The sequence below is a fragment of the Mesoplodon mirus genome (assembly GCF_964341445.2).
Source record: "Mesoplodon mirus genome assembly, chromosome: 1".
Classification (NCBI taxonomy): Eukaryota; Metazoa; Chordata; class Mammalia; order Artiodactyla; family Ziphiidae; genus Mesoplodon; species Mesoplodon mirus.
The window spans coordinates 2,643,053-2,670,335 of NC_138976.1; the positions used below are offsets into that span (position 1 = coordinate 2,643,053).

Below are 27,283 nucleotides of genomic sequence, written 5' to 3' on the forward strand. Positions count from 1 at the left end.
GTCAGGCTCTAACCCCACCCAGCTTGACTAGACACAATCAATAGCTAATTACTAAATAGTCGTCAGTAATTAAGATTCCCAACCTCTGTGGCCACACCGCGGAGACCACCTTTTGCCGGAAGAGAATCAGAGCCACTGCCGTCGGCCCGTCTGCTGCCAGCGCCGCCTGGCTTCCTCGTGGAGCTACTCGCAAAGGTTTAGGGGCATCAACAGAGCAACGGCAGCACGGGGCTTTGCAGAGCCTTTTGGCTTCACGGTCTTGGTATGAAACCGTGGGTCCCGGTGGCTTCCTCTGGGTGTCCTGGGACCACCAGGACCGCTCTACCAAATTCCCCATGGGAGCCAGTGCACAGAGGGGGCAGCCCGCAGCAGCCAGGGCCCACAGAGGCAGGAGGAAAGTAAGGAAGATCAGCAGGGCCCAGAGGCCTGGAAGGAGGCTCCCCGAGGCCCCGTCCGGGGCCTGGGTGATCAACGATGCTCCCGAGTTACCGTACCGGGTTCTCAAAAGGGTTCTGGGCAAGGGCCTGGGAACCTCTTATAGGACAACATCCTGGGTCCTGTTTTTATAAAAGCCAACAGGCTACGTGATGGCAAAGAGAAGTAAGAACAGGCTCGGGGTCCTGGCCCGTACAGAAACCTGCGGCAGCCCCCAGGCTCTGACAGATAATCGCGCACACTCGCGCACACTCAGCCTGTATGTGAGATCCGTGTGCGTGTACGCAAAGTCCCACCACCGAAGGCCAGACTGCACTTCCCTGCAGGCCCGTTTCTCCCACGTGCCATCTGCCTTGTGGTCGGGAAAGCAACAGGCTGCACAAACAGCCGTCCCCCACTACGACGCCCACGGGCCTCACAGGCAGGCTCCTGACAAAGGGCCCCCGGCCCGCGGTGAAGTGCAGGGCAGAGGGCGTCTGCCTTCTCTCCGCCTCCGCCCTGGCTAGAATGCCTGCTGGCCCCCAGCTGCTTGCCGCTGCCCACCTGAGCCTGCAGCTCCCAGGAGGCAGAAACTGGCCTCTTGGCCACCGCGTCCCTGGGGAGCAGGGTCGGGGCCTGGCCGCCACTTGGCCGCCGCTCAGGGGAAACGTGCCCGTGGATGAGGTCCCCAGACACCCCACCCCTCGACCCCACACCTCCCCTGGGAGACATGCCCTCCCCGACACCCATGTCCTTCCTGGGCACCTGCCCTGAGCTGCTGATCCCACCTGTGCCCAGGGGGTCCCTCCCCACACAGATCACATGGGGTTACCTGCAGCTTCCTGGCCATGGCCACCACCTCGTGGTCTGGGGGGTTGTACTTGTAACAGTTGGAGAACATCAACCGGATGTCGGCTGCAAAGCCCTGTGCGTCTGGGTACTCACGGCTGTCCATCTTCTTCTGTAACACACAAGCCACGGGGCGTGAGGGCACCGCTGTGCCTCGGGACCCTCCGCATGTCCACCGCCAGCCCGAGACCTCGTCTGGGAGCCCAGGGAGAAGGTGGAAGGGTGGCCCCGAGGGCTTGGAGGGGAGGGTCCAGGACCCCACAGAGAGGCTGACACTCTGGGAGAAAGAAAAAGGTGCTCCCAAAAGTCCCAGCTCCCGCAACCAAAGTCCCCAGCTCTACGTTTCGGCTAACTTTTCACACGCCGACATCCCCACTGGCAGGAGCTCCGGTGGGGAGCAAGCAACTTGTGGTTGAAAGTCACTCTCTACCAGTTTAGGGGGCTACTCAGTTCTCAGAATGAGACATTTAATTTTCTCCCCTGAGAATCCAGGTGCTGTTAGCTAGCCTGCTTCACAGAGCACCAGGTCATCCCACTGCCCCGCCGGGAGCACGGGATGACTGGCTCTGCATGTGGGGACAGAAGTGCAGCCAGCCAGGGACCACAATGTGGCAGCTAAGATCGGGGCAGACGGGGCAACGGCTCTCGAGGGAGAGAGCTCCCCACGCCTGGACGGGTTCACACAGATATGAGCTCATCTGTCAGGGACCTCGTGTCGGGGGTATGAGGCGCCCGCTCATGCTGGGGGCCATGCTCTGCTGCAGCAGGACACTGTGGGCTGGAGCCTAACCACCTACCTCGCCGGCACCTAGACTAACAAAGTCCTGGCCTCGATGGAGGGGTTGGCGGTGGTCAGACTCTACAGCCTAGGACACACCGTCCTCCTCTGCCCCGCCTGGAGAGCTTCCAACAGCACTGGGGCTGCCTAGCTCCAGCCCTCTGCACAGCCTCCCCAGTCTGGGGTAGCTCAGCCAGGAAGGAGAAATGGGCACCCGAGACCCTCTCAACTTCTGTAAGATTCTCAGATTCTGGCCCTAATCTGACAGCCGGCCACTTTCCTGGTGCATGTGGGAGCCCAAGTACCACTGCCCCACAGTCAAAACCTGCTGGAAAGAGCCAGCCTGAGCCAGGAGCTAATCCAGAAAGATGGAACCAAACCATTAGCTAGAAACATCTCTGGAAAGGGTGGCAACGATACTAGAGGTTAGGTCTTCTCTCCACCCACCTCTGCTTTGCTTGGATTCTTGACCCTCTGTTCCTATCTTACTCACACAAATTAAAAGAAAAAATCAGTCAAAGAAAAGTAGCTGACACCCCTGGGCTCCCAGTAGGACCAGGGCCACTGCAGCACTGAGCGAGTCCAAGAAAGCCGGAGCCCTGCCCTCGCAGTCAGGAGGAGGATCAGAGAAGGTGACGAAGCTGCTCAGTCACCCAGCCCAGCCAGGCCCTCCTGACTCAGCCAGTTCCCCGGGAACCACTGCCCTAGATGGCCAGGTCTGTCCTGTCCCTTGGCGGGGAGGAAGACTTCCATTAAGGAGAGTCCGCCCCAGACGGGTACACGAGGCAGAATGACTGAACCCAGCGGCTCAGGGCCCAGACCCCATGGGTGCAAAGAAACCACCTGCCCCTTTTGTGGGGTTACCGTTCCAGGTAACGGTCCAATGGCCAGGGACGTTCCTCAGACCGTCACAGACCGATCCAGACCGAGGAAGGGCAGCCGTGCTGGGGCCCAAGCCCGACGGGGGCTCAGGAAGCCCTCCTGCACGCACTCAGGGAAGACCCCGGGTCCCCTGCCCTCGAGGCTGCCGCTGCCAGCCGGGGAATTTTCTCCATCTCTGCCTGGCCCAGACCTGCTCTTCGCTGCTTCTACACAACTGAGCTGACCTGGAGGAAACCCCACAAAAGCCAAGGGGGAAGCCCCCAGTGCAGGAAGACCCTGCTGCGGGAATCGGGAGGCCGGGGCTCCTGGTCTCAGCTCCGCCACCACCCCCTCCAGCGCCCACTTCTGTCCAGGGAGGGGCTGGGCCACGGGAAAGGGCCACCTTGCCTAACATTATGACAAAGACCTGCAAACGCACCGGGATGAAAGTGAACGAGATGACGAGACCGGCTCAAGAGGAACAGGTGACGAGGAAGCTGCCGGTCCCGTGAGCGTAGGGCAGAGCACACCTTCCTCCCCGACCCTGCCAGACCCACGCCAGGGCCCCGGGCCGGCCCTGAGGCCCCGTGTGCTGCTGGAGGGCAGGCCAAGGGAGCCGGGCGATGCCCCAAGCCTGCCGAGCTGCCCCCAGGCCGGCATAAGACACCCGCACCGCGACAGCCGCTCGGGACGCCAGGCCGCCCTGCAGATGCCAGGGGCCGCCCAGACGGGGAGGGGGCCCGGCCGGCTCGCCGCCCGCGTACCTTGACGGTGCTCAGGTCCATCGGGTGCTTGACGATGTCGTGGTAGTCGTGCAGCTCCAGGGCCGCGGCGTCCACCGGCTTGTAGAAGGGCCAGGCGTAGGCCGCGTGCTTCTTGGACAGCATCTCCCTGAGGATACTGTCGCAGTGCCGTAAGTGCTCCGAGAGCCGGCCCTTCTTGCCCGCGTGCTGGGGCACCTCGCCGTCCTCCAGGTCCTTCTTGGGCGGCTTGATGGGGCGGCCCCCGCTCTCCCGCCGCGCCACCACCTTGGCCTGCTTGGGGTCCGACAGCGGCGGGGGCGACTCGCTGCGGCTGGCGGTGATGGCGGACGTCGTGGGCGTGGTCGTGTCTGCTTTCCGCTTCACGCCCTTCTTCTGCGACAGCAAAACAACAGTGAGCCCCGGGATCCGGGATCAGAACCGCTGCGGTGGCGCCCCCGGAGCGCGGACCAGCTGCCGGGCACCGAGCGAAGCGAGGACATGCGTGGCCGTGGCCATCCTCCCGGGGCCCCGCGCCACGCAGGACGCCGAGGCTCAGAGGGGCCACGTTGCCGGCCCGAGGTCACACAGCTGGCGGTGGTGAGGCTGGACTCCGAACCTACCCCCGGGCCGTCCCTGGGCCCCGCCCACCCGCCAAGACCCCAGGCCCCGCGCGGTCACGGCGGGCGCTCACCACCCCAGCAGTGTGAGATGCAGCACGCGGCCCGCCCGTGCCCAGGTTGGGCCGCGGCTCAGGGACTCGCACAACCGAGGTGGCACCGTGACTGGGACCATCGCCAAGTGGGGCTGGGGCTTGGGGACAGCAGGGACGAGAGGACCCCCGCTGGTCAGAGGCCAGAGGGGCGTCCCAGACGCGGGCCTCAAAGCTGGCGCTCCCGGGACAGTGGCAGCCACGGGACGAGGCGGGCAGGAGCAGCATGCGGGGGGCGGGGCAGGGGCAGCGGCCCAGCCGGGAAACACAAGCTGCAGCACGAGGTTGGGGACCGAGGACTCCGGGGGGCTAAGTGCCTGGGCAGAGCTGGACTTGACCCTGAGGGCAGCAGACGTCACAGAGCTGCTTCCCACCGGGGAGGAAACACTGAAATGACCAACGAGCACTTGGTGGGCGTGTCCAGTGCGTGAAAGCGTGTTTCGTGCCTGGGTGGCCAGGGTCGCTGTGACCCCGAGGCCAGCCCGGGGGGCTCCCCTCCCCTCAGCTCGGGCGGACGGAGCAGCCCCTGGGAGCCAGGCGCGCCTGGGCCGCCGGCCTCACGGGGGTCTGCCGTCTGAGCGCCACCAAAGTCGCCGCCCCAGCCAAGCCGCTGCCCCCAGGCTGGCGGGCACGAGCCAGCCACCCACACACACTTCACGGGCGCCCACGGAGGCCAAGCAAGTGCCACGGGGCCCGGGGGCTCATTGGGCCATGGCAGACGGGACATGCTCCAAGACAGCCGGGCGCTGAGTGAGGCGGCCGGGCCAGGCGCCGCCCGAGTACAGGCAGTGAAGGCCACGGGGGAGAGGAAAGCGATGGAGATGGCATTTTACCTTGGGGGAGCCATTTAACCCCTCTGAGCGCCTGCTTCCTCATCTGTAAGATGGGGGAAATACTGCCTGCCCCAGAGGGTCGCTCGCTGTGAGGGTCAAATCGGAGAAGACGATACACATCAGTGGCCGGCGCGGGGGCCTGCTCAGAGCAGGAGACTCAGCCGCCCTCGCTGGCCCCGGATCTCGCGGGGAGCGCCCGCTCGGAGCCCCGGCCCGGCCGTGGAAAGCCCCCGGGGAGCCGGGGGAGGGACGTGCGCGCACACTCATGGGGGCCGCGAGGAGCGGGCGGAGGCCGCCACCGCCCTCCCCACGCCCAGGCAATCCGAGCGCAAGCGCGGGCGGCGAGGGCCGGGACGCCCCTCCTTTCTGCACCCCCCGCCTCGGCCCACGCCCTGCAAAGGCCGGCGAAGCTGGGGCTCAAGCGCAGCCGCCCTCACCAGCTGTGTGACCTGCCGCTCCGAGCCTCGGGCTCCTTGTCGGTGTCAGGAACCGCGGCCCACCTCGCGGGCGTGGCGGGGGAGGGGACCCGTCCAAAGTCACACACGCCCAACGCCCGACGAGCGGTCGGTGCCAGGGGAAAGCGGCGGAGCGCCCTCCTGCCCGCCCCGCACCCGCCTGCGTCCAGGACGCCCCCGGGGGAAGCTCACCTTGACGACGGGCGGCGTGGGAGGGACCACGGGGATGATGGGCGTCGCGGGCGGGGGCGGGGCGGCAGCCGGGGGGACAGGGGCCGACGTGACGTTTGCAGTGATGGTTGGCACAGGGGTGGCAGCAATGACGGGCGTCTGGGAGACCGTGGCGGGGACGCTCTGGAAGGGGGTGGCCGGGGAGACAGAGGACACGGCCGCCACTTGCTGCGTACCTTGAGGACAAAGGAAAGGAGGCTGAACTGACCCGGCTCCACCAGCGATGCTTCTGGACGCTGCCGGGACCATCCCCTCCAGCCAGGGCCCGCCGGGTGCCAGCGGAGCCCCTCCTGCCAAGACCCTGGCTCTCATCGTGGCTGCCTCCGTGGTCCAAATGAGTGAGCCAGGACAAAGTGCACAGCCCGGAAGGAAGAGCCAGGGGGTTGACTCGGGTTCCACAGGTAACCAGCCTCAGCCCCGTCTGTGAGTGTGAAACACCCTGGCCTCTCTGGAGGGCTGGGCCGCCCAGGAAGCTCACCATCGGGGTGCACCTTTGCTCCAGGTTCCCGGACCAGGTAAGGTCACCCCCCGTGCTGACCCTAATCCCCACCGCTCCCTGACAGGCCACAGAGAACACAAAGCATGCTGAAGAGGCAAATTCCTCAGAGGGGACAAAGGGACAGTGTGGCTTCCAGAAGAGGTGTCCTCAGAGCTGGGGGGTGAGGGGGATGGGAGAAGGGCAGCGCAGGGACACAGCAGGAGCACGATCCCTGCCCGGAGCAAAGGTCACCAGGCCTGCAGGCCACACACAGCAGAGGCCCGGTGGCCGGAGCTCTGGTCATCACTGACCCAACCTTGCAGAGTGGGTCAGGAAAACGGAGCCCAGAGGGGCGGAGGGACCCTCAGAAGATACGCTGTCATCGGCACCCTGCCCATCTGCCAGAGGTGGAGAGAAGGACTGCACGATCCACCCCTTTACCTGCACTCTGGGTTCCCGAAGCTGGTTTCCGGCCTTTGCCCTTTGGAGCAGGGGGTAATAACTCAACTTCCTCCTGGGGCATCTGGGCCACTTTCTGCAGAAAAATTTTCTCTAAGGCTTGGGCCATGAGCACTATGTCATCTGTGGGCTGAAGACACAGGAGAGGCAAGGTTACCTGCTGGAAAGGAGCCGAGTGTCTGCAGCAGACAAACACATGGTGGTTGCTCAAGAAAAATATTTATTTAGAAAGCTGTGAAGGGATGTGGCGGGGCAGGAGGGAGGCAAAAAGAATATATTTTAACGTGGAAACTCTTGGAAGAATTCAAAAAACACAAAGGATAAAAACCACCCTTCATCCCGTCCCACGGAGGAACAAAGGTCCAAGCGTGTGGACTTTTTAAAGCGTCTGGTATATATCAACACCCTCCAAAAAAAGGCTGTTCTAATGTTCCCTCCTTGGAGCAGGGGCCGGGGCCGGGGGGGAGGGCGGTGCACACACAAGGCGACCGCTCAAACGCGTGGCCTGTGGGGCCCGCACAAGGGGACCGCGGCCAGACAAGGGCTGAGTGCGAGGCTGGGATGCACCCTGGGCCTGTCTGAGAGCTGTGCAAAGTGCCCAGCCCGGCGGGCACCGGCCAACCCCAGGCTGGTCCTCCACCCCAGGCCTCCCCGGGCCGGGGGCAGCTCACAGGGGCGTGCAGGGCCCACGCCACACCGTCTTCTTACCTTGTTATAAATATAACAATTTGTAAACATGGTGTTGAAGTCCTGCATACATTCACTCGCGCTCCAGTAATAATTATTCTCCAGTCTCTTCTTAATAGTCCCCATATCCATTGGGTTTTTAATTATCTTATGATAATCCTAAGAAAGAGATTTTCAGGGGTGTTACTGTTGGATTCAAATTCATGATGACTTTTGCGATTCCCAAGTACAGAGATTGTGCAGGAGACAGTCTCCCCAGGGATCTGGGTACTGGGGCTGGACCCAAGTTTCTTTTCACCTGAGGGCAGGTGGGCGTGAGGTCTGGGGCGAGCGCTCGGCCAGCATAATCCCTGCCAAGCCCCTGGCCTAAGCAGGGTCCTGTGTGGACGCACAGACCCACAGAGCTGGGGCAGAGCCCAGAGCTGTTCTAGGCTCCGGAGGTGGGGCTGAGACCCCTCCCCAGATTCCAAACTTCACTTGGGGGCCCACAGGGCCCGGGGGCCAAGCTGGCCCAGGACCCAGGCCGCCAAGCGCTGGCCCAGGGCTTCCCCTCACAGGACTCAGGGGCTCTCTACTTGGGTCCAAAAGAGAAAGCCATCAGATGGTCAGGTCGGCACCGGGCATGCAGCTGAGTCGCTAACCCTGGGAAAGTGGGCCGCACCCCTCTCAAGCACAGGGTTTCAGGTGTGGACGCGTCATTCTGCAGGACAGTGCCGGGCACAGGATGAAGACACAGGTGAGCCTCTAGGCCTCAGCCCCATCGCCGGCTCCCCCTTCATCCCCCCACAGGCCACGGGTTCTCCCCGCTTCCTGCACCTGGGCAGCCGCCCTCCATTGCCCCACTCGCCTACGTATCCTCTCTGCTACTTGGTCATTGTGGGTCCTGAGCTGTGCCTGGCTTATCAGGACCAGCCGCCTCCAGGCACCATCTCTGCCAAGACCAGGGGGGCCGTCCTCCCAGGAGTCGGGCCCGCGGAGGGGCAGGGGCGGCGGGTAGGGGGCCACTCACGGGCAGGTTCAGCTTGATGGCGTCCACGGGCTGGTAGAAGGGCCAAGCGAACTGGTGTTTCCAGAGCGTCTTCACCACCACGTTCTGCATGTACTGCAGCTGGTTGGTCTTGCGGCCGGGCTTGGCGGGGTTGGAGACCTCCGGCGGGGGCGGGTTCACGGGGCCCGGGACCGCCGGGATCCCCGCAGGGGCGACCGTCGTCGTGGTGGACATCCTCCGGCTGCTCGCTCACTGGCCGTCACGGCAGCAGCTCGGCGAGGCCCTGGCTTCCTCTGTGCTCCCCGCCGAGGTGCGACATCCCATGTCTGGGCCCAGCCAGGCAGCACCTGCGGGGGAGGAGGGACAGCAGAGAACGGCCAGTCACCCCAGGCCCCGCCGTCTCGCCTGGGTCCCCGAGCACAGCCGCGCGGTCGTGTGAGGCCACGTCGGCGCGCTGCCCCCGGTCAGGCCAACCCTCACCTGTCAGAGAACCACTCACCCACTGCTGCCCTCAGGCTGGGGCAGGGAGAGACACAGGTGACGGGACAGAATGCCAGCAGGTGCCACCTGGGCAGGCGGGGCGGCGGCCGTGCAGGTGGGGGCCACTGTTGGCTCACTGCCCACCAGCTGCCTGCTGCTCTTGACCGTGGCAACTTTTTAGGGAATGATCCACACGTAGAGGGCTACGACGTGGACGGGCACACGGGGACCGGCACACGGGGACCACACAGGGCAAGGGCCCTCTGAGTGAGGCCACCGATGAAGGTTCTAATGTAACCATGAGCACGGGCTCTGGTTTGTGATGGTGGCTGGGCCCTCGGCCAATCGGGGTGAGGGGGGTGGGAGAAGGCGATGGGAGCCGGCAGCCTCAGCGAGTGAGGGGCGGCAGGGCCACACCCCGACTCCCGGAATGTTCTCTGAGCGTGGAGCTGGGAAGGAAGCGGCCGCCGCTGCCCCACGTGTGTCACCAGGAGACCGGCTAGCACCAAGAAAAATGTTGTGCCGTAAAGGATGAAGGGGCCGCCCCCAATATCAAAACCCCACCACGTCTTGGGAGGAAGTCGGTGGCCCCAATGTCACTTGAGGCCACAGAACGCCCTGGGGGCTGCATACGAAATCTGGACCCGGGCGGCATCTGTGCACGCTGCGACCCCGTAGGTATTTATGTGCACCTGTCACGGGACTGAGCCGGGTTGGGCTGGGTGGCAGGGCCCGCCTGGGGGCCAGCCTTTGGGAGGACACAGCAGCGCGTGTCGGCCGCTGGAAGCACGCCCTCTACGACTTGCAAAAGCAGATCCTTAAAACTTGGGAGAGTTTTCGAGGTGGCTGACGGACGTCCTGCCGGCAGCCTGCTGTGCCACGTGGGCATGTTTACACCACGGTCATCAGCACGAGGTACAGACCAGGGCCCCCCATGCCGGCTTGTTAAACCCCAGCCAGCGCCTCCTCAGCGCCCCCCGACCAAGAGGGACGAGGACTCAAAGCAGACGTCGCGCACATCTCGCCACCGAGCAAACCTGCCCCACTTGCCCGCCCTCCTCGGAGGAATGCTCTGGAGCACCCCTAGGGGCCCACCCGCCCGCCGTCCTGGGGGCCTGCAGCCCCTCTCCTCCACGCGCTCCCCGGGCGAGCGGGCGCCTCTCATGCGCCCCCGTCTTGCCAACCCGGGGCAGCGCCCTGGCCCCCAGGGCAGCTCCGTACAGAGGGCGGCTGTGCCCACCGGGCCCCCAGACGGAAAGGCGCCGGAGCGCTCACCCTCGAGCCCCACCCCCAGCAGGTCTGACCTCTTCTGGCCCAGCACCACCGCCTCCTGCTGGGGTCTCTGCGAACCTCCCCCGGGCCTGCCCTCCCCTCGACGGCCTTGCCCCACACGGGGCTCCTGTCCAGACCAGCACTGCCTGTCCGGCTCTGGCCAGTGGCTCGTCTCACTGTCCTGGCTGCTGTGGCTGCGCAGGCCCGCGCCCTCCCTCCCTCTCCTCCTCTGGCGCCTCTGCCCCAACGCCACCGGCCGCCAGGGCCTCCCGGACCCTCCTGGAGCCCGGGCAGCTCAGGGGTGCACAGCAGATGCCAGGGCCAGGCTCCTGTTCGCAAACCCAGCTCTGCCCTTCGCCAGCCGTGGGATCTGGTCCCCCTGTGTCCACACGGGGCTCTGTGAGACTAAAGGGATCCAACGCAGAGCGCTCGGGTCAGTGCTGGACACGTACCAATCGCCGCACGGTCCTGCCGGGATGGCTGCGGCGGCTCCCTACGTGGGGGGACCCGGGATCCGTGAGGGAAGGATGCACCCTGTCCCCGTCACACACCCCCACCCTAGATGCCGGCCCGGTGCACTGCGGGCCGCCCGATGTGGGGCGGGTGGGCAGGTGCCCAGTACCCAGCGCTCTGCTGCTGCACGGTCCAGGGAGCGGGGGACGGGCGGGACACAGCACACCGGCCTCCTCCGAGCACAAGGACAGATGGACACAGCTCTCTGCAGGGACGCGCCGGGGCTGCCATCAGGACCCTCGGCCTGGCCTCCGCCCTGCCTCCCTCTTCTGACCAATGACCAACTACCCCACCCCCGCGGCTGAGCAGGAAGCCGGCCCCCGCAGCAAACACAGGACACGTCCCCATCGTGGGGTGAGCACCCAGCGGCTGCGAGGCGGAGCCGGGGGCTCCCAGGCTGCGTGGCTAAGCTCTGAGCCCAGGGCCTGGCCCGGCACACGCTCACCGAATGCCAGCGTTCACCCCAGGCCACAGGGAGTCCCGAGGTGTGGAAACACTTGGGACCCCAGCAGGGTCTGTGAGGTCTAGAGGCGACACATGCAAAAGGTGCTGGATGCCCCACGGCCTGGAGGACGGCACGTGGCAATGGGACCTCCCCCTCTCTGCAAACAGGAATGTTGCCCCCAGCACCGCCACTGGGACGAGGCGGGGGTCCCCCCATGCACTCAGAAGCCTGCAGGAACGTCATCCGCATGACCGCGGGGGTCGTGGTGTCCCCTGTCAGGTGGTGCCACATAGCACCCCCCACGGCGGAGGCAGGCGCCTGGCTCGTCCTCTGTCCCCAGTAGCCTGGGCACCAGCTCAACAGGGAGGAAGGAAAGGCAGCTAGAGCGTGAGAGGTTGGGGGGGCACCCCCCTCCCCAAGCCCCTTCCATCCCAGGAGCCAGGACCCATCTCCTGGGAAGGGCTGCGTGGCCGGGGAGGAGACGGGCAAGGGACAGCCGGGGCACTTGGGCATGACCCTCTCCGGTGGGACATATGGTCACACAGGTCACCCCGCGCTGTCCCCTCTGGGGTGGTGGGTGGAGTAAAGGGGCCACGCAGCTCCCTGCTGGGGCACAGCCTTCACACGGAGCCCAGACCTCAGGGCCGGCACGTCCAGGGCAAGCGGAGCCACAGCGAGAGCCTGGCCTTGCCTGTCCCGCAAGCCCGCAGACCCGACAGCGACCCCGAGGAAACCAGACCCTGGCTGAGCACGGATGGGAATGCAGAAGGCCACACGCCGCCTCGGGACGTTCCCACGAGGGGCAGGAAGATGATGGAGGCCCCCAGCACTCAGGACCTCACACCCACAGCATACGGGCCCCAAGGCTGCTTTCTCCCTTTCTGCTGGCCGTTCTGAACCGGTGGATTTTTTTTTTCTTTTTAAGAACGTGTTACTTTTACAAAAAGAAAAAAGTGTAAAGGGATTTCTCTTTTGGGAAAGTGTACAAACATGGCCAAGCATCTCAGAGCTCGTTTCCCTCCTCTGGGGCCTGGGGACACTGCCCCAGAGTCTGGGGACAGGCCAGGCAGCCCCGTGTGCTCCGTCCAGGGGAAATCCGGGGGCCGCAACGCCCCCGAAGTCTTGGCTCGCCCTCGGCAGGGCCACCAGTGGGAGGCGCGGTCGGCCACTCCTGTGTCGCCCGGAAGGCCGAGAAATCCCCCCAGCGCCCACCTGTCGGGGCAGCAGAGGGACGAGGATGGATGCCAAGGGTGCCGCCCACGCTCCCCGCCGCCAGCAGCTGTGCTGTCCGTCAGCCTCCCGGTCTGGGCGGGGGTCAGGGCCACATTCTGAGACCGGAAGGCACAGGCAGCTTCCAGAGAGAAGCTGGAACTTAAACCGTCTACCAGCTGACCCTCTCACAGGGCTCAGCCCTGAACCAACACCACTAACGGACAAGAGGTGTGGAGGGACATGGGGGTCTGAAACAACAGGAAGGGGAGACTGCGGGGGGGTCCCCCACTACCCACACCCAGGGTCCCCCGGCCGCACAGGAACAGACTCTCACCGTGCTTCTTGGAGAAGCACCAAGAAATACACTGGGTGGCCGGCCACGGCCAAGAGCCCTTCAAACCTCCGCTGAGGGTGAGACACCATGTGATCCTATGAGGTCAGTGACCAGGCCCATCGCACAGATGACAAAGCTGAGGCTCCTCCATCCCTGGGCTCTTTCCTGAGCGTACCCACACGGAGATTCGGGGACATAAGCCCAGGACCCCGTGCCTCCCCGAACTGGCTCCTGGCATCACGGGTGACACAGGGTGATAGGAGAAGCCGGGCAGCTAAGGAACCAGGTGACCCCACTGCAATCAATGGCAAGGCCACCTGGCGAGCCCTGGGGGCAGGCACAGGCCAGCAGTGCCCCTCCAAGTCCCTGGTCTGATCCTAACTTCCGGCCAGAGATGCAAAGAGGGCCCCAGACACGAGGACCATGCAGGAGGTCAGCAGGGAGTGCCCACTTGGGCCTGCCACACCGGGGTTCAAATCCCAGCTCCCCTCCTGGCTGAGCCCCGGCAGCATGGCCATCAGCTGTCTAGTGCCCCCAACGCAGCCCCACGGATGGAGGCATGGCTCCCCACCCACGAGGATGTGGGAGGCCAGGGACATCACGGAGAGCGGTTAGAGAGCTGGGTGACACTGGCCCCTCGGGCAGAAAAAAGGAGGTGCCCGTGGTTCCCAAGCCACGCGGGGAGGGGCCACAGCAAAGGGACAGAGCCCGAGGGTCCCTGGATACCCACCTCTGTGTGCCATGAAGACACAATGAGGTCACACTTGGGACGGACCCAGCCTGTGCAATGGGATGGACCCGTTTAAAACACAGACGCAGCTTCCCACTTCTCCCAGCCGCCACGTCCCAGAGCACCAGGAGCAGCCCGTCACCCTCTTCCCGACTCCACATGGTCCTGGCAGGGAACCACAGGCCACCCAGCTGAGCCGCCCTGGCCGGAGCCGGGGAGCCGGGCAGGAGACGACAAAGGTGCAGACAGAGGCGGCCTGTCCATCGGAGAACGAGGAAGCGTCCTGCTCCTCCCCACGGCTCCCCCCGGGCCTGTCCCCTCCCGGCGGGCGCTGGCCCCTCACGTGGTCTCCTCGGCCCAGCAGGCCTAGGCTCCACGTGGGAACACAGGCCGTGCCAGGCCCCACCCAGGAGAGAGGCCTGGTCACCCTGCCCACCAGGCCTTACCAGCTGGGGACCCAAAGTTGCCATGGGGGCCGCCAGACCTCCTCCTCGAGGGGATCCCAGTGGGGGTGCCCACAGGCCCCCAAATCAAGGGAAACAAGGCAAATTCAGAGCAGGGGGTGGGTACCAGAAGGGTCCGGCCCGTTCCCATGTTCCAAGCCCCTGAGGCTGGGCGGAGACACCACGAGGAGCCACAGAAGGAGCAGACGGAAGGTCCGGCTGGGACCCCACCCCGGGTCCCCCAGTCAGCCCGTGGCACCCAGAGCTCACAGGTGGCGTGCCAGCTCAGGCTCTCACCACACTGTCGAGCTGCCCCCTGGGGGCAGGAGCAAAGCCCCCACAGACGCCCACCCTCCTGGGACAGCCCGTGAGCCCCGGGAACACCTGACATCCCCTCTCCAGCACTCGGACACGAGAAGGAATCGCCCGCTGGGAACAGGGGGAGCAAACACCGCCCCCCGGCCTCATGGGACAGGCCAGAGCCTGACAGCCACTCTCCCCGAGCCAGGCGTGTCCTGAGTGAACCTTTCGGGTCTCAGAACCTAGCGAGTGCACCATTCCGTGGGGCGGGGGGAGGGGGTCTCCCAGAGACACCCCCAGCCCCCTGGGTCTGAGATAACATACCAAATCAGACACGACATTCTGCAGGGAAACACACAAATGTTCAGTCTAAGAGTAAAAAAGGACCACAGACAGCCTTGTATCAGCTGTCAAGGGTCAGCTTTCATCGCAAAAGAATCAGGAGAAAAGCTCACCCCCCAGAGTAGTGTTCTGGGGTCACAGCTGGAACGGAGGAAGGCAGCCCATCACCGGGGTCGGATTCTCCGCCCAGCCCGGGACCCCTCCCGGCCCCCACGTGGCCCGGGGGGAGGACGGCCGGGGCAGACGAGGTGGTGGCGCCCGACCCCAGCGCCTGCCCTGGGCCAGTTTGTGAGAAACACCTGCAGGGCAGTGAGGCAAGAGGCATTTACTTCAACACTGTCTCTCTGACCATCTTTGGGATCCAACGTCAACGCTCTGGGGTTGACGGTGGTGCTGTGGCTTTTTATAACTCTTAAAAAGCCCTTGTCTTTTAGACGCGGGCACCAAACGTCTTACGAAGGAAATGTGCCTGGAGCTTGCTTTGTGATAACGGGGAGGTGGGAAGGGGGCTGAAATGAGCGGGGGTCTGGAGGGGACAGGACGGAGCAGGGGTGCTCGTGGCAGAAGATGAGCACCCTGGGGGCCTCTGCTGTCTCTCGACTGGCCACACTGGAAAGCCCCTGCCCCACCACAAGAAGAGGGTGATGCCCCCTTTCCCTGGGTGCTCAGGACCCTGCGCTGCCCACCACCACAGCAACAGCGATATTTGGGGGACATGACCCTACTCCTCGTCCCCCCCACCCCGCCTGGCAGGGAAAAGGACTACAGGTGGGGGGGTGGGGGGAGATGGACTCAGGCAGGATAACCCGGGACCGGGTGGGGCAGTGCAGGTGACACAGCCCAGCGCCCTAAACCCAGATGTATAAAACCCGCAGGCTACCAAGTCTCACCTGCACCACCCCCCAGCCCCCAGCGGGACGGGGGTGTCTCATCTCCTGCGGGCAAAGACGTGCAGCCCGATCTCACCGGCGTCACAGCCCACCGGGCCCACTCCACACTGGCCGGGCTGGAAACCAGCCTTCTAGGAGGTGGGGTTTGGAAAGGAGCCTTGAGGATCCGCTGGCCCGGCTGGTGGTGCGCACCGCGCGGGGACACCCAGGCCGAGGGCAGGGACGGGGCGCCACTCCTCAGACGGGAAAGCGAGGCTCGGAGAATCCCCCCCACCCCCACCTCCCGGGGCTGCCCGACGGGGCGGGAGGCGGCACCACAAACGGGGTGAAGGTCAGAGTGAAGACAACCTTCCCTCGAAGCGAGAGGATCTGAAACCGCCCAGAGAGGAAATGCTCAGACAAACCACAAAAGCCCTTGAACAGCAAGAGAAAACCCAGAGACGGGGGTTCTGGCGGGATCCTGAAGAAGCGTCCAGAAAGCCAAATGGCCGGCCAGCGGCAGGCGGGGGACACGGGCCAGTCACCCCACCCTCCGGAGTCACACACTCGCCACTCCGTGAGGGACTCTGAGCTGGACACACCTGGCTGCAGAGAGGGGGAGGGGGACCCAAGAGTCCCCGGCTCTGGGGCAGGCGGACCCGGAGGTCATGGCCATCTCCCCGCCCTTGAACTCATCCTCTGGGGCCCACCTCATTCCTCCCTGGGGAACTGGAATCCGAAAGAAAATGCAGAGAACCGGCCCCTGTAGGCTCGCTCAGCCCAGAGGGACACATCAGAGGAGCCTGGACACCAGGGCTATTCAGCGTCCTGGACAAACAAGGAGAGAGTGGGGACCTCTGTCCAGGTGCCACTGTGGGAAACACCCTGAAAATGCGGCAGCAGCAGCTCCAGCCCTCCTGCCACAGACAGGACCACAGCAGGCAGAGGAGGGCACGCCGGGGCCGCCTGGACCCCGATAGGTGTTGGGGGGATGCTAGATGGAGGATGCCGGACGGAAGGGCAGAAGGAGCCTCACTCACCAGCATCAGGGGAAGGACCTCCAGCCACAGGGGCGGGGATGAGGCTGGGGGTCAGAGGAGGAGGCAGGTGGAGGGGGTCCTCAGGAGGCTCCTAGGTTGGAGGGCGTTGGGCCTGAAGAGGGAAGTCCTGAGCCAGGTTCAGGAAGGAGGGGAGGTTTGTAGGGGGTGCTGACGTTCAGAGGGGTGGTCAGAGGTAGGAAAAAAGCCAGGGACTGACTCCTCCATCCTGGGGCGGGGGGCAGGGAGGGGCAGGGCCTGCGCTCCCTCCGCCTCCACTCTTGCCCTGCTCAGACCCACCAGCCCTGCCGGCAACGAGAACGGCCTTCCTGAGTCGCGTGACTCAGGGGTCAGGTGAGTCAGGTACCCCTGGGGGGCCCCACGCTACACGGCCCCAACTCCCTGGGCCCCATCCTGGCGTCAGTGGGGGTCACGTGGGCTGCACTTTCCAGGTGGGGGGGCAGAGGCTCAGAGATCAAGGGGCACGAGGCCATCCAGTCAGAAGCAGAGCCAGGCTGTGAGCAAGGCCGTCCACCCAACCCCAAAGACTCCTCCACCTGACCTCCCTGGTGGCACGGTGGTTAAGAATCCGCCCGCCAGGCTTCCCTGGTGGTGCAGTGGTTAAGAGTCCACCTGCCAATGCAGAGGACACGGGTTCGAGCCCTGGTCCGGGAAGATCCCACATGCCGCGGAGCAACTAAGCCCATGTGCCACAACTACTGAAGCCCGCGCTCTAGAGCCCATGAGCCACAACTACTGAAGCCCGTGTGCCTAGAGCCCAAGCTCCGCAACAAGAGAAGCCACCTCAATGAGAAGCCCACGCACCGCAACGAAGAGTAGCCCCCGCTCGCTGCAGCTAGAGAAAGCCCGTGCGCAGCAACGAAGACCCAACGCAGCCAAAATTAAAATAAATAAATAAATAAAAAAAAAAAAAAAAAAAAGAATCCACCTGCCAATGCAGGGGACACGGGTTCGAGCCCCGGTCCAGGAAGGTCTCACGTGCCGCAGAGCAACTAAGCCCGTGCACCTCAGCTACTGAGCCTGTGCTCTAGAGCCCACGTGCCACAACTACTGAGCCCACGTGCCACAACTACAGAGCCCGCGTGCCAGAACTACTGAAGCCCGTGCACCTAGAGACCGTGCTCCGCAACAAGAGAAGCCACCACGATGAGAAGCCCGTGTGCGGCAACGAAGACCCAACGCAGCCAAAAATAAATAAAACAAATAAATTTATTTTTAAAAAAACCACTCCCCCACCGCCTCTCGGAGCTCCTGCGATAATCCCGCAGAGACAGGGGGCGGCGAGCTGCGGGAAGGGGCCAGGCCCGCCGCCCCAGCTCCTGTGCCCCCGGGCAGCCGGGCCTCAGGAAACAGGATCCGTGCAGGCAGGGTCGGCTTCAGTGACAGACGGAGCCCACTGCCTCCTCCCGTGGGGCCGGGGACGTTAGGTGGGCGAACGGGGGCCCTCCGCACACTGGGCCCTGCTGGCCACCACCCCCTGCCCGGGCAGGAAGCAGTGCCACCACAGCTGCCCCCGAAGGGGCTCTGCCCGGAGCACCTTGGCCCCGACCAGGCCCCTAAGCCCACCGCCGGTCTGGATCACTTCTGCTCCCCACCGGCAAGGGACCCCATCGGTCCCACGGAACGTCTGCAGCACCCCGAGGCCTGCGGGGTCGGCGGCCGTGGTCCCCATTCCTGACGCCACCGTGTCCTCTCAGCTCTGCACCCCCGGCACCCAAGCACCTAAGCCTCCTTCTCCATCCGGTTTTCCCTGACGCCCCATGTTTCTCCCCAGCCTGCCAGCCCCCCTCGGGGAAGTCAGCCTCTTAAGGTTTCCTTTCTGGCCAGAACATCGGCCTCACCGTGGACCCGAGATACCAGGTCTGGTGGGCGTCGCCAGCCCTGCTGAGTGGGGCTCACTGTTCACGGCAGGGGTCAGGCCAGCCGCCCCCCCCCCCGTCACCTCTGTGAGGCTCTGTCACCTCCCACCTTTCAACCAAGCTACCCAAAAGAAAAACCAACTGAAAAACCACAAGAAGCTGCTGTACCAGCGATGTGTGATGTGTGTGTGTGTGTCGGGGGCGGGGGGGGCATGTAAAGCTCCATGGGGCTCCTGGGAGGGGGGTGAGGGACCCACCACTCGAAGGGGAAGGTCCTCAGGGGACACAGTGAGTGAGGACAGCGTGACCGGCGCCACACTTTGTCTTGGAGAGGGAAAGGGGGGACCATCCTCTCTGGGTCAGTCGGTCCCACAAAGGATGCTAGGGGTCAGGCGGTCACATGCACTTACAGGGGGACCCGGCCCTGCGAGCACCAAGGCTCGGCGTGCTGTCATCACCCACGGGGGGTGTTCTGTGCCTGTCCCAACAGAACACCCCCCATTCAACGCCCAACGCCTGTGCATTAGCAACCCTGAAAACCCCCAGCCAGGCACTGTATCCCAGACCAGACCACGGAAATGGCTGTCCCCCCAGGTCCCTCTCAACCTGAGACCCCAAGGAGAAGCCCTCGGAAGGAAGCTCTGACCCCATCACCCCACCTAACAGATGGGACATGAGGCGGAGAGGGCCTGGGAGGCCACGGAGCCCAGAGGCACAGCGGCAGGCAAGCAGGCTGGGAGCCCCCGACCACTGCCGGATCCTGATGTCGAGGGGCAGCCAGCCCTCCCCACCCCTCCCCCTAGCTGCCCCTCGGGGTCAGCGGCAGGAGGGGTAGCCCACCGGCGCCATCCCAGAGCGGGGCCGAGGATGGGATGGTCCAGCCTCCGTAAACCAGGGTCTGAGTTAGGCTCTCACCTCCCCCACCCTGCCCAACACAAACACATTCCCACGCCTTTCCAGAACAGCAGGTGCTCCCATGGGAGGGCTGTCCGGAGCCTGGAAGCCCTGGAGAGGGACCGGCACGCATTCCGGAGCACAGGGAGGCGGCCCTGACCCGGCAACCAGCACCAGGCTTAGCTCAGGCTCCCAAGGGCTGGGCACCCTGGCCCGCCGTCCTGGGACGTTTCCCACAGCCCGAGTGCTCGCATGCCTACCAAGGGCATCCTGCGGCCTCTCCCAGCCTGCGGGGCGTTGGGGGGGGGGTGTCTGTCTTCCCAGGGGACAGTCACACGGTCACTGGTGTCTCCCCACCCCAGACCTAGGACAGCCTGGCGGCAGCTAAGACAACAGAGCACAGGGTGGGTGTGCGCCTTATCTGGGGTGCACAGCCAGCAGGGCCCCAGCTCTTAAGAAGCAGCCTCCAGCACCGGGCTGGCACCTCCACGGCTCTGCCCGACGGCGCAAGCGGGCTTGGAGCTGGGCAGCGCCCCGTTCCTGCCTTTCCTTTCCCTTTGCCCCTGAGTTTCATCCCTGAGACATCGTCAGGCCAGGCTGCCCCCAAGCTCCGCCTCCTCCTGATAATGCATCACGAGGGTCCAGCCACGCGACGCGCATTCGGCCTCACAGGAGGCGAGGACATTCCTGCCCCCACGTACCGGGGACCTCGGCGGGGACCCTGGAGCCCCAGCTCCTCACGACGGTTTGGCACCTGTGACACAGGTACCCCCAGCTCCCCGAACACCCTCCTGACCACACTCCTGAACACCACTGTGGAAACGCTGCCACACGGGTCACCAAGCCCAGCTTCCAGCACTGGCAGAAAAATCCCACTGGGGCACCTGAAGCCCCCCCAACCCCGCACCCCAAGTGGCAGTTCCCAAGCAGCGGCGAAAGGACTCTCCCAGGCACCTCGTTCCCTTCTGGTGCAGGAGGCAGGTGGAGGGGGTCCTCCCAGTACTGCAGCGGGGAGGGAGGGGGGCTTCCCCCCAAATGCACCTGCCGGTTCTAACTTGAGGTTATAAAGGCCCTAAAAAAGGAGTTAGGTTGAGAACTGATTCTCCTGTGGGATAGTTAAAACCTGGCAAAAGAAATAAACACTCACCCACAGCACTGACACAGCAGAGCCTCCGGGCTCTGGACAGACACCCCCACACAGGTAACCGTCATCTCCACTCCAGATCCAGAAAGTGACGCTTTGCCTTTAAGAGGCCCGTGCTTCTCAGAGGCAGGACCACAGGAGCAGGGGTGCGGGTGCCAAAGGGATTCACAGTGGGCGGGGCGGGGCGGCTGAGGAGGTGCAACAAGCCACTCACCACCTGGGCACCTACCAGCAGCCCCGAGCCAAGCACACCGGGCCGCTGCGCGCTGCTCTGACACCTGCTGCAACCAGGGGGCAGAGCCTCCGGTGGGACGGCGGGCGGGCTCCCAAGCAGGGGCTCCCCTGACAAGTTCCCAGCAGGTAGGTATACAGCAAGCAGGATGCTGCTTTCTGCCACAATTCACTAAAGTCTCCTTCGGAAGCAAGGAATGCTGACTAGATACTGACCTGCTAATGCAGGGTCTGTGGGCCCTGCCTGGGGGTTCCGTCGCTTTACAGCTGGACCATCACGTGGGGAGACGGGAAAGGCGGACCAGGCTACTCACCCACCCACACGACCGCCCCGAAAATCCAGCGACCTGCACAGAGGCTTGAAGCAAGCGGCCAGGTGCAGCCGCTCGCTGGGGGGCGGTGGGCCCCCCCGACTCCCGACCCGGCCCAGCTCCCCCTGGACCCACTGGATGAGACCTGCTCTCCCGAGGAGAACAGGGCCCACCAGCGGCGGACGGAGAGCCAGGCAGACGCTGGGGCCGGCCCGCGGAGGTGGCCTGCTGGTCCCGAACCAAGCACTCCACTCGGGGCCGCGGCCAGCACTCCCCAGGGAAAGCTCTGCCGCCGAGAACCAGGAAATGGCCGTGCGCCTCGCCGCTTGCCCGGCGCAGGGCTCGGGCAGCTGGCAACTCGCCAGCCTGGAGGAAGAGGGCGCAGGAGCAGCCGCCGGCTGCGGCGGGCGGTAGGCGGTTCACTTTTTACCCCGCCACCACCCTCCACTTTCACTTTCTGCCCGTGACCGCTCTGCTGGGCCAGGCAGGCAGGAGCAGAATAATTACAAATCCTCTCCCTTTATTCAGAGCTCACTTCCCAAGCACGCGCGGGCTGGGGTGGAGAGAAAGCAATTACTCCACTTTCTAAAAACAAAACAAAAATTGACCTGGTGCTGCCCGTCCCTCCTCCCCGGACGTCCCCGTGGCAGGGCTGGGACTGGATCGAAGCTTCTGAGAAGCTGCTTGGGGCGGGATTCCAGAGTCCTGGGGCCCCCGAGGTTACCAGAAAGGTCAAAGCGAAATGGCCCACACCGCCCGCCCCAGATGCCGTGTGCCCTATCTCTCCCGATCTGTAACCACCAGCACACATCAAGGCCTCAAGACAGAAAAGGGCAAACACAGAGCTTTATTTGCAAATGAGAGGCCGCACTCAGGGCTGCCAGAGGACGGAGGGAGAGGGGGAGGGGGGGAGGGAGGGGGGGAGGGAGGGAGGGAAGGAGGTCCCTAACTCCTGAAGACAGCCTTGCACGGGTTCAGGCCTTTTCTTGATACCCTTGAAAGCCAACTACTCCCCCAGGAGACATGCCGCCCAGGCAACTTTGCGTAGATTTCAGGATCTCCCCAGGGCCACTCCATGGACCCAGGAAAAGAACCCCTATTTAAAGAAAGAGTCAGGAGGAAAGCCTACAAAAGCAGGATTAAAAAAGAAAAACAAACAAACAAACAAAAACTTTCTTCTTCGTCTTCACTTGTGGGGGGGGCACGAGGAGGAGGGGCCAGAGCGACTCCTTCATTTACTTGCCTTCCGCCCTCCAGCCAGTTTGCCCACTGATACCCAATACCACCTCCCCATTAACTCTGCAGCCACAACCCAGGGAACACACGGGGGCAGCCCCAGTCATGCACTTCTGGGTAGAAAGCTTTCAGCCAAAATGAAGGATCGCAGAATGGTCAGGGACTGGGCCCAATTGCGGGAACCCTCAGGATGGACCACGGGACCGCCCCACGTGGGTCTCCAGGCGGACCGGTTCCGTGCCCCCACTTTCATCTTTCCAAAACTGCCCCCTAGCCCCGAGGGAAAGGAGGCGGCCCAAGACCCCCACCCCGGCCTGCCCCCGGATGAGCAACCAGTGGAGGAAGAGGACTCCCCCGAGCCCCAGCTTTATTCACGGGGAGTCCACGAGGGCCGGGGGGCCGTGTGAGGTTTGGGGTGGGCACTTCTCCCCGATGGGCTTGTGCCGTGCTGTCAGGCCGCGGCCCACCCTGAATGGGAAGGAGGGCACGCACCCCCGCTCCTCCCGCAACTCAGCCTTGCCCGGATTAAGCGCTTTTCGGGCTGATTTCAAAACGGGAACTGGGTCTCCTCTTGGCCGCGCTGCAACGACCCAGCAACTCCAAAGGGCTCAAAGTCAGCTCGGGCCCCTAACTCTGGAGAAAGCGGCCTCCACGCCACGCCGCCCGCTCCCTGGCCCGGCCTCGCCCCCCGCCCCGGCCGCGGCGACGGCCCCCGCGCGAGCCCCGCGGCCAGGAGCCAGGACGGGCGGGACGGGCGCGGGGAACGGGGCGCGGGGAAAGTGGCGCCGAAGCGCACCTTCCCCTCCACGTCCGCCCCGATCCCCCCTTCGAAAGATGGCGGGCGGAGGAAAGGGGGAAAAAAATCCTTTCCGTGAGGGAGGGCGCGCGGGAGATCGCTGGCGCGGGGCGCGCAGGCCGTGCCAACTCTGGGCTGCGCGCCCCGGCCGCGGCGACGCCCCCGAGCCCGGGACGCGGGCGGCCGGGAGGGCGCGGGCAGAGGGGAGGGGGCCCGCGCCGCCGCCGCCGCCGCCGCCGTCGCGACCCCGGGCCGCCGCCGCGCTTTGTTGCATCGTGGCCGCGCACAAAGGCGGAGGCGGCGACGGCGTCCCGGGCGCCCGGCTCCCCGGACGCGCCGGAGGCCTGCGCGGGGCGTACGGGGCCGCGCTCCCCGCCCCGCCCGGCCCGCCGCCACCCGCGCCGCCCGCCGCTCCGCGCGCGCAAGGAAGCAAGAGAAAGGCGTACTTGGCCTCGGCGGCTCCGGCGGCCGTCCCCTCCCGGCCCGCGCGGCCGGCTCCTCTTTGGCTCGCCGGCCCCGGCAGCATAATAGACGCGCCGGAGCCGAGCAGGGCTCATGCGCTGCGCCGCGGCGCCTGGCGGGAGTCGTAGTCCGCGGCCGGGCCCGCGCCGGGGCCGCCCAGGAGAGGCCGTGGCGCGCGGACTACATGTCCCGGCCCTGCCGGCGCCGCGCCCCGCCCCGCCCCGCGCGCCCCCGCCCGCCGCCCGCCGCCCGCCCCGCCGACCCGGCCGCGAGCGGGCCCGGGCCGGGGGGCGCGCGGGGGCGGGGCGCGGCGCCGGCGGCGACTCGGGGACCCGGCGCGGCCCTCCCGCGCGCCCTGCCGCGCAAGGGACGTGCGCCTCTGGGAGTATTTCCTGATGCTCGGGGAGGCGCGCAAAAGGCGGGAGTGCGGCCAGCACTCGCTCGCCGCTGCCGCCCGCACCGGAGGACCCCGGAGTCCGGGGGGCCGCCCTCGAACCTCGGGCGCGCACGGTCTGGGCGGCGCGTACCTGCCGGGCGCCCATGTTTGTAAACAAACCGCGTGCCTAATTAGCCTGGCGGGGGCGCGCGCAGGAGGGCAGGGGCGGGGCGTCGGCGCGCGCGCAGGGGCGGCCCCGCCCGGGGAGGAGTCTCGCTCGGTCGCGCCCCTATCTACCTACCTCCCCCAACCCCCCACCTCCCGTTCCCACATCAGGTCAGGGCCTGGGCCCCCCGAGTTCGCTGTCGTGGGAGAGGGCGCCAAGTGCCAGGAGCTGGCGAGGAGCAGGGGATGTTCCCGGCTCTCCCCGGAGACCTGGCCCCCGAGCCTCTTTTCCCATGTGCCCAGTGAGGGGCAGGAATGAGATCAAAGGTCCCTAGCCTGAGGTTCCAGCAGTGGGCCACAAAGGTAAAACCTGGGGACTCTGGCCCTTTTTCTGTATTTTTGAAAGGTTCAGCTCGTGGACACGTTTCAGATCTTATTTTCAGTGGCAGTTCCTCCTGTGTATACATTAAGTTTTTATCCAGCTGTAACTTAAGGTGGACGCACGTTGTGTATATTAAACCCCCATAAAAAGTCAAAAACAAAACAAGTTTTCCTTGGTACCCACTGAACCTGCCAACTACAAGGTCGAGTTGCCTCGTGTGGGCTGAACCCCTCCCAAGCCCCTGGGGTCACTGGGTTTATTTTAGGTTGAGCAAGAGCGCTACTACTGAAAACACATACGTCTTTATAACATTAAAGTGAATGACGACTCGGCTGAGCCCATGCAGCCCCACACCCACCCAGGACAGGCCTTCTGTGCCCGGCTTACAGGTGAGGCAACTCTGGGAGGTGACATGGCCCTGGGTCACAGAGAGCTGAGATGCCAAAGCCTTGGGTCCTGGGAAACATAGCTTGCAGGAGACGCCAAAACCTCCCCCCACCCTCCCCACTGTCCCTTTCCTGGGAGCCCAGGACTTCCTACACCCCCGGATGCCAGACTCTGGCTGGGGAAGACCTTTGCCTTTTTAGTTTACAAAGTGGGAGAAAGTCGAAAGAGGGAAGCGTGGACGGTGAGGACCTGCAGGTTGACCCCTTTGGAACCATCATCCTGGTTGCATCCCTCCCGAAGCCCGAGTTTGGTACTCCAGTTTGCAGACTTCTGTTTTAGTCACCTCCAAGGCTACATCCCCTTCCTTCCACCTGGGTCTCATTCTCTTGGACATTCTGGGGTCTCTGGCCATCAGCAGGGTGCACCGCACTGCTAGAAACGATCCCACCTCTCTCCTCATGAGGCCGAAACAGAGAGTCTCTCCACCTGGTCTTAATGTTGCAGGGCTTGGATGGAGCGCACACAGAGGCCACCCGAACCAGCCAGGCTGGCAAGGCTGCCAGCCGAATGCCCAGGACCCTGATGAGCCTCCTCTGCCCTGCCACTGGCCTGAGGAGTCCCTCCCAGGAGTAGAGAAGGACCCTGGGCCACCCTGGGAGCCTGGCTCTGATGGAAGGACCTAGGTCCCTGCCTCTCCCTTCCCCAGGCCCACTCACCCATAGCCCAGGGAGCTTGGTGGAGTGATCTTCCCTGAGGCTAAAGAAATCTCTGGAGGCAGAATCTGTAGGAGAAATGTGACCGATACTCACATTTGAGCATCTCAGCCCCTGGGCTAACGACCCCTCAAGCCTAGTGCAGGAGCCCCTCCCGGGGGCTTCTTGGGAAGCCCCAGGCTTCCCCAGGCCTTGGGAAGGGATTTGGGTGGCCCTGACTGTCCCCACCACCACCACCAGACACCGTCTTCTCCCTTCCCAGGCTCTTGTAGCTTCAACGCCAGAGGCTGGGCCTCCGTGGACTGCTGTGTGCCTGGGGTACAGCCACTTAATCTCCCCAACCGGGGTTTCCTCATCTGTCAAAGGAGGACTAAAAATAGGACGTCATCCTGCAGCTGTGGGAGAGGAAAGACGGTGCAGGCTGGGCCTCTAGCCCCTCTTGGTCGTGGCTCACCTCTCTGCCTTGGTCTCTTATTACTGGGCTGTTTATTGGCTGTCTCCACCCTCCAGTGGGGCAGCTCCCTGAGAGCAGGGCTCTAGACCCCCAGGGCCTACAATAGGTCTGGCACGGCGTGGGTGCCCCATACATATTTGCTTAGTGAATAAACTTTCTCTTCTGTACATCTGTCCCACTCTCCAGCTTCCATCTGCAAAACTTGGTGTAGCCAGACCCCTACCAGCTAAGGTAGCTGCCCCGATCTCCCCCACTGGAGCCCTGCAGACCTTAAAGCCATGGCCTTAAAGCTTGCAGTTGGCCTTAAACCCTTGCTCAGGCCAGCCCAGGGCTGGGGCCTCGGCTCCCTCCTGCTGCCTCCTGCAGTCTTCACCCACGATGCCCCAGGAGGCACAGAGCAGTTATGGTATTGCTTTATAGTTAATACCTGAGTCTCTTAAAAGTTTAGTTCTCGGGCTTCCTGGTGGTGCAGTAGTTAGGAGTCCACCTGCCAATGTAGGGGACACAGGTTTGAGCCCTGGTCTGGGAAGACCCCACATGCCGCAGAGCAGCTAAGCCGGTGCGCCACAACTACCGAGCCTGCGCTCTAGAGCCTGCGAGCCACAACTACTGAAGCCCGCGCGCCACAACTACTGAGTCTGCGAGCCACAACTACTGAAGCCCGCACGCCTAGAGCCCGTGCTCCGCAAGAGAAGCCACTGCAGTGAGAAGCCCGCGCACTGCAACGAAGAGTAGCCCCCACTCACCACAACTAGAGAAAGCCCGCGCACAGAAACGAAGACCCAACACAGCCAAAAATAGTAAATAAATGAAATAATTTTAAAAAAAAGTTTAGTGTGCATGAGTCCTTCCCCCAGAGGCTGATCAGCACTCGCCAACAGCTAAAAAGGAATTTCTGTCTCCACCAAGCAAAGGCTGCACCATGGCTGATGGGGAGCAAAGGTTTCTACTTATACCAGTACAATCACGTATTGACCATTTACTGTGAGCCACGCACTGTGTCAAGAGTTTTATATACATAATTTCCCTGAATCACCAATTTTGTGAAGCAGGAATAATTCTGCCCACTTTTTATAGATGAGAATGAAGGCGCTGTGAGGTTAAATTACTAGCCTGAGCTGTGGTTTGAACCCAGGGGGGTGGGGTTCACATTTCACCTGCAAAATACATTCCAGGAGCTGCGTTGTGGTGGGAGAGATGAGGTGAGTGTTTGAGGCCGCAAACACCCAAGTATGTTAGTTGGTTCTCTTATAAAAGCATGGGGAGCCCCTGGGATGGGATGGAACTTGGAGTGAGCCATCTCACTTCCCTGTTTTTCCTGCTCCTAACGTGGAAGATCATTATTAGAAAAGTAATAATAAAGTCCTTAGAAACACAGTGTGGAAATGTC

General features: G+C 64.0%; 1 protein-coding gene across 1 annotated transcript in view; it reads right to left on the reverse strand.

Moving 5' to 3' along the window:
* The window catches only part of BRD3 (bromodomain containing 3), a 35,521-nt gene extending 12,020 nt beyond the window's left edge, over positions 1–23,501 (reverse strand). The window contains exons 1-7 of the mRNA XM_082628784.1: positions 23,401–23,501; positions 8,507–8,832; positions 7,519–7,656; positions 6,793–6,940; positions 5,835–6,049; positions 3,667–4,038; positions 1,247–1,375 (exon numbers count right to left, since the gene is read on the reverse strand). Of these exons, the coding sequence (XP_082484910.1) occupies positions 1,247–1,375; positions 3,667–4,038; positions 5,835–6,049; positions 6,793–6,940; positions 7,519–7,656; positions 8,507–8,719 (1,215 nt within the window). The 5' untranslated portion in view covers positions 8,720–8,832; positions 23,401–23,501. The remainder of the gene's footprint in view (positions 1–1,246; positions 1,376–3,666; positions 4,039–5,834; positions 6,050–6,792; positions 6,941–7,518; positions 7,657–8,506; positions 8,833–23,400) is intronic.
* Between the last annotated feature and the right edge of the window lie 3,782 nt (positions 23,502–27,283).